Below are 6,312 nucleotides of genomic sequence, written 5' to 3'. Positions count from 1 at the left end.
GCGCCACAAACTCAGCGCTTAAACTTTCGCATAGTACGCTGGTTCCCGCGGTTACTTGAACTAGGAGCCCAGTCAAAAGACGAATACCTATCATCGGTTGTCGCTATCATCGAGTGGTCCGAGAAGACGGTGACATAACATATTTCTCGAAACCGTTTGGTATGATGATGTACACTACACAAAGATCGATTATTCGAACTCTCGGGTCTTTCGCTCTGTAATAGTTTAAGTGTACCTAGATCACGTGGATGACGGTGTATCGTATAAGGTTAATATAACATACCGGAAAGATTTCCGCCCGTAACCCCGGTTTTTTTTATCATTCTATGCCAAAGATTTATAGTAAGAATAGATGCTTTTTTTATAGAAAGCCTACCGTAACCCTAAACCTAACATAATGCTGAATCTGAACCCTAAACCTAAACCCTAACCCCTTGAAATAATCATAATAAACAGAATACATTCCAAGCGGGGGTTACGGGCGGAACTCATACCATGTTCTCACTAAACTGAAATATACAGACTACTGAATAACGACTACAGATTCCATTGAATTGATATAGGTAGTTCTCTTCTTTAGGGCATGTGGGGGGCAATTTGTGTATTTGAACTATTGCTGTAAGCAGGTCAAGACAACTCAGAGTATACATTTTGAAACTCAGCGTCATAGAGTCATATCACCATTTGATCCATTTACTTTGCACATTTAACCCCTTATTGTGTCCTATAACCATGTCCTGCTCAGCTGTTGACCTTGTCAAGCATATAACTAGACGACTTTGCACTATACCAAGGTGTGCTCGATGTAGGTATGAACTACTGTTGACCAGGTATAGCATGGATGCTCAGGGTGTTTTTAGCCTTAGGGGGCCCATTTTCAAGAATGTGACTGAATATCATATCATTCTCAATTTCATATGAAGTCTTTATCCCACTCCTTATAGGAATTTTATTGTTTGATTGACAAACTTTGTGTGCTGGCAATTTGGTGCCTGACTCTGAATCCGGATGGAACTCAACCCAACAAAAGTACTAGAATCTGTTCCTTAATGAGAAAGTGTAATCTCAAATATAAGATGTGTTACATTTGACCACTTTCTAGATTGCATTGTGTATTCATTCCTTGAGTATATCAGTTATGTTTGACATACAGTTCAATTTTCATTAGTTTCATTAATCAAAACAGCACAACATTTCTTGGTCACCCTTGGCAATATGATTTATTTTATGCCCTGTAACCCTGTATAACTCTATGGTAATTTCTCACGTACAATCTTCTTGATCATCAACATGATATCAAAAACATGTATATTACTGGTACTTTTACAGAATCATCTTTACTGCAACATGGCAAAACCAAGATTTGAGCCTCTTATTGAGTTTGTGAATAGTAATGAGAGAGACGCTTCACCCAGAGACTGGAGTAGAAGAGCCAAGATGAGAGAGAGATACAAACCATTGCGTGGGGAGGATGTGCGAGGCTTTTATGAAACTCTCATTTCTGAGACGACTGCTAGTGCCCCACAGACATCATCAGAGAAGGCTAAGAGAGGAAAAATGTGCAATTCAAAAGCTAAGCTGACAAATACTAAGAGCCATTCTGAAGCAAATGGTGATTCTTGGGAGACATCTGATGACCAATGTAATGTTAGGGAGACCCATTCAGTCTCTCATGTTCAACACACATCCATCTCAAACATCTCGAAATGATCACAAGAAGATGAGACAGCTAGAGATGCAGCTGTTGCACAGGAGTCAGGAAGGTGATTTACAGAGTGTGGAAAAGGCTGTAATATCCGGGGCTGATGTCAATGTTCAGGACCTGTATGGGTGGATGCCTCTTATGTGTTCTGCCTATGCTGGTCACGTGGGTGTTGTTCAGACCCTCCTTGGCCTTGGAGCAGACTGGGATCTGTGTGAGAGGAAGGGGAGGACTGCCAGGGATCTGGCTTCTAAGGTTGGTCATGGCAGTATTGTGAAGCTCATTGATGCTACCATAGCTCATTTACAGTCTTCCAATGATGGATCAAGTTCCAACCAACAAGTCACAAATGAGGAAAGTTTCTTCTGTGAAATTTGTAAAAGACATTTTTCTGAAGGGACAGAACTCTCTCACAGAACCTCCACTGTCCATTTGTTCAACTGCCAATTAAAACCTAAGCAAACTAGCTACCTGATTTCGGAGTCCAATATTGGATATCAGATGATGCTAAGGAGTGGCTGGAATGCAGATCGGGGTCTTGGACCTCAAGAAGAGGGACAAAAGTACCCAGTAAAAACTGTGTTGAAGAGGAATCGAGAGGGCCTTGGGGGTGAACGAAAGAGCACACCTAGAGTGACTCACTTCCCACCCCGTGATGTTCGAGCTGTTGCAACTGTGAAGCCGAGGGGGGAGAGGAGAGAGTCGTTGAGGTCACAGTCACGCCGAGCCATCAAGAGGAAAGAAAGGAAAGATAAAGAGTGGGAGAGAAACTTAAGGCGTTATATGAACTCTGATTAACTGGTCTCGATAAAAACTCCCCTTGTCCCTGTTTCTGTTTTCTCTATGGTGTGTGGTGTGTGATGTTATTTTTGAATGAAGTGAAAGCAGGGTTTTACCTTGACTTACAAAAGAGAGGGGTCAAGGGAACCCCATCAATAGATTTTAAGGGTCCTTGCTGGTAGTACGAGGGTCCTGTAAAGTATTGAAATGATGTAGTGTACTGTATGCTCAGATAATGACTTCATTGCTTGGAATGAATCAGTGATCATGAAGACAGTGGTCAGGACTGATTGGGGAAATAACAGACACACACATAACATCTCTTGATACACTGTCGGTACGCTCTCAGTAGTTTTGTGTCTCCCTAGACGCTGTATTTTGGGCTTTCTGAGTTCATTCTCTACATTTGTTGTTGTGCGTTGTGTAAAACCGTGATGAGAGTGAAATGATTCCTCCTTTAAAGAGATGACAGGCAAACCACAAGTAGAAGTGGCCCACTGACAATGAGTTACACTCATTGTTGAGAAGTGATTTGTGGAATGTGACAAACCCCCCATGAAACCTTCTCTGAACACCAATTCGGCAAGCCTGACCACCCGATCCCATTAGTCCCCTTTTTGACAAGAACAGGTTGCTGAGGACCAATTCTACAATATTAGAGAATATAGAAGCCATGATCCAACTATTCTGTATTCTGCGGTTGAGGCAAGCCAATACAAATTAATAGCAACCTTTTTCTTGTATCCAACGGAAAAAGTACATAGATTTCTTTTGGGACACTCTTCCACTTTGGTATGAACCAACTCAAATCTATCTTTAATCATTTTGAAATTGTCATACCGATCTTTGTCGTCTGATCTAATCATATCATCCCACCATGGCGATTACCTGTCTTGGTAGGGAACTTTTCTCTCCGATACCACTGCAGTCTGTCCACTATAACATCAAGCTTATGACTAGATCATGAATTAATACTTAAATGAAAATAATATTTACTGTTGTCTCCCATTTGTTACACATGCCAGTTGTTGCACACTCTGATATTGCCAGTTGTTACACAGTCAGGTTGGGGGGTCATTACTGCTATACCTACAACAATAATGGACTAGCCCAAACTGCTCAGTAGAAGGATTTATAGTTTTTTAAGAAGAAGATTGTTTATTAAAGTGTCACAAGTTGTACATCATAAAAGCATCATAAAATAGAGTACAACATCCGGCCACAGCCTATGAGATTCTATATTGCATTTAAAAACAGAAAGTTAAAATTAGATAATAAATTACTAACAGCTATAGTTGGTGTAACAGTGTAGTTTTAAAATACTAGTAGTGTAATGTTACTAGGAAGTTGCTATAGTAAAGCAGCTTAACTGTCAAATGTATCAAAGGGATTAAGAGCAAGCAGTTTTGATGGGTTTTTTACTCAAGAAATGTTTGTTTGATTAAAGATGTTTTTATAGTTTACATTTAATATTTACATTCAGTTGTTTTTATCTTGTTAAGACCTACAAGGGCAAATGCACAACAGTTGGAGATCTTGTCAGGAATGTTTCTGACCACAGTCATCCACCAGAAAATGTCACTAGGGCTAAGTTTATCAGCAGTCTTAGGAAAAGAGCTAGATCGTGATCCGCAAGATCGGGTCCAGAAAGCGAGTGTACAGGGAGTTGGAGAACAGAATCCAGAGACTGAAGGACCAGCTTCACCAGGGTACCAGGACACCACTTGACTTCCTTGATGTCACGGACATTTGATTAAGCTTGGTCGAGACTCTTGTTATGTGAAATCTGTGTGCTGAGTTGAATCAGTGGTTTAGAAATAAATGATAAAAGACATCGAAGAATGATTAACTTCATATACATGGATTTGCAAACAAATGCAATAAAATGATATGTAGTGCTTATCAATTGTGTTGCGTTCTCTTTCTATGTCTGTAACGAGTATGTACTATCCCATTCTTCACTAATAGGTAATAGGTGTGTGCAGTGGTCTGTGACCTTATGTGTATTGGGGTGTGTAACAAATAGGAGGATACCAATATTTACATACCCTATTTACGCACCTTGCTTAATCAGCATGCGAAAACATAGTAAATTTACATCAACACGTGTGCGTGTATTTACATATGTGTAAATATACTCACATATGTAAATCATGTGCATGCGAACAGGGTATTAAGTTTACTTGGGTTCGAAATATAAATATTTCCTTAGTTGGGGAAACATTTGTAAACTTGTAAATTTTCAAATGTTTTCATGGCTTAAAAGCTTGTGTATTATTCTGGATATTTCGGTAGGTATTTGAACACTTTTTATATACTCATGTTACCAGTACTAAAACAAATTGGTCACAGAAAAACTTGGTTCACATTGTGTTATACACATATGCTGAAGCGTTTGAAATCAAGGCCCATACCATACCTGGCTAAGCAAAACATTGTTATGCAAACAGACAGGTTTCATAAGTTCATCAGCTTAATCACTTCACTTCAACCCATTGTCAGGTTTGATAGTTGTTTAGGCTATGCAATCTCTTATTACTCTCTCCTCGTTTATCATGTTTATTGGTTGTAAACTGTGACATGTTTCGCATCCATGCATTATACAATGCAGTTCTTGATTCATTATTCATGCTTTCAGTCAATAACAAAACATCTGTAAAATACTTATGATGGGAACCTGCTTAAAGCTGCATAACTCACAGGTACTTGTTTTACTTTTCAAAGTTCTTTGAGGTAAGCTTGTTTTCAAATGTATTGATTTAGCAGGGCTCGATTTAGTGCTTTGTTACTTGCACTGGTGCAACCCAATATTACAAAGTATTTTTGAGACTTCAGCTGGAATACAGAATGATGAGGAACTGACTTGGAAGAGTGACTCTAACTAATCTTATCAGTCCCAGATTTCTTTTGTTATGATGTTCTAAACTATCATTACCAAACCTCAAGCATCCTATTTTATAGAAGATTTTATACTGAGCAGCAGGTGCAACCTGTTTTATCTGATGCAACAAGGTTTCTACCTAAGGTTGCACTGGGTGCAAGTAGGTTTCATGTCTTCAAATCGAGCCCAGTTTAGTATTGCAAGCAACCCTGCAGGTTATTTGGAGGTATTAACGCCTTGAACAGATACCTCTCATCTCTCCTCTATTTCCATTACCCCATATATAATTGGAGAAAATAATCATGCTAATTAAAAGATCGCACAAGCAACCGTAAGTACAATGTACTTAGATTTGCCTTTCCATACTACATAAAATCAAGCAGATATTCAATATCATAAATACACGACATTTCTGGGCTACATCATGCCCATTCGTCAGGTAATGGGACAAGAAGCAGCACAGAAACGTTGTGTTGTAAATAATAAAGAAGTTGTAAATCCATACCAAACGTTTTTATGTTACCTTCCAACTTCTAGAGCCTAATGGTTAAAGCGTTGGCTCATCACGCTGAAGACCCGGGTTCGAATACACACATGGGCACAATGTGTGAAGCCGGTTTCTGGTGGTCCCCGCCGTGATATTGCTGGAATATTGCTAAAAGCAGCGTAAAACCAAACTCAGTCAGTCAGTCAGTCCAACTTCTAGATGCCCATCATTCAACTGCATGTTGATCAGTTTACGCTGCAAACATGAACATTTACCCATGATTACAGTCTGTTTGACTCGAAAGTGTCCCAATGAATTGCTAAATATATCAGTTTAGAAAGGTAGTTAATAAATATTTTGAGGTAAGATGGTCATGAATAACCTATACCCAAACACCTTTTCAGTTATTTCAGGAATTGTCATGCATCACAGAAAAAGTTGTTTAACAAACTATCATCATTA

The 6,312-nt window shown here is 39.2% G+C and overlaps 1 protein-coding gene across 1 annotated transcript; it reads left to right on the top strand.

Moving 5' to 3' along the window:
- The first annotated feature begins 1,712 nt into the window (after positions 1-1,712).
- On the top strand, positions 1,713-2,531 carry LOC124290740 (G patch domain and ankyrin repeat-containing protein 1-like). The gene has a single exon (XM_046727545.1). The coding sequence runs from the start codon at positions 1,721-1,723 to the stop codon at positions 2,498-2,500; it is 780 nt and encodes a 259-aa protein (XP_046583501.1). The 5' UTR covers positions 1,713-1,720; the 3' UTR covers positions 2,501-2,531.
- The last annotated feature ends 3,781 nt before the right edge of the window (positions 2,532-6,312 follow it).

Source organism: Haliotis rubra, unplaced genomic scaffold (assembly GCF_003918875.1).
Source record: "Haliotis rubra isolate DU_JTF1 unplaced genomic scaffold, ASM391887v1 Scf472, whole genome shotgun sequence".
NCBI lineage: Eukaryota > Metazoa > Mollusca > Gastropoda > Lepetellida > Haliotidae > Haliotis > Haliotis rubra.
This window is presented reverse-complemented; position numbering and strand designations above follow the sequence as displayed.

What these genes read in the sequence shown, in the direction of transcription:
- LOC124290740 (XM_046727545.1), top strand. Translation starts at nt 1,721, where the DNA reads ATGAGACAGCTAGAGATGCAGCTGTTGCACAGGAGTCAGGAAGGTGAT.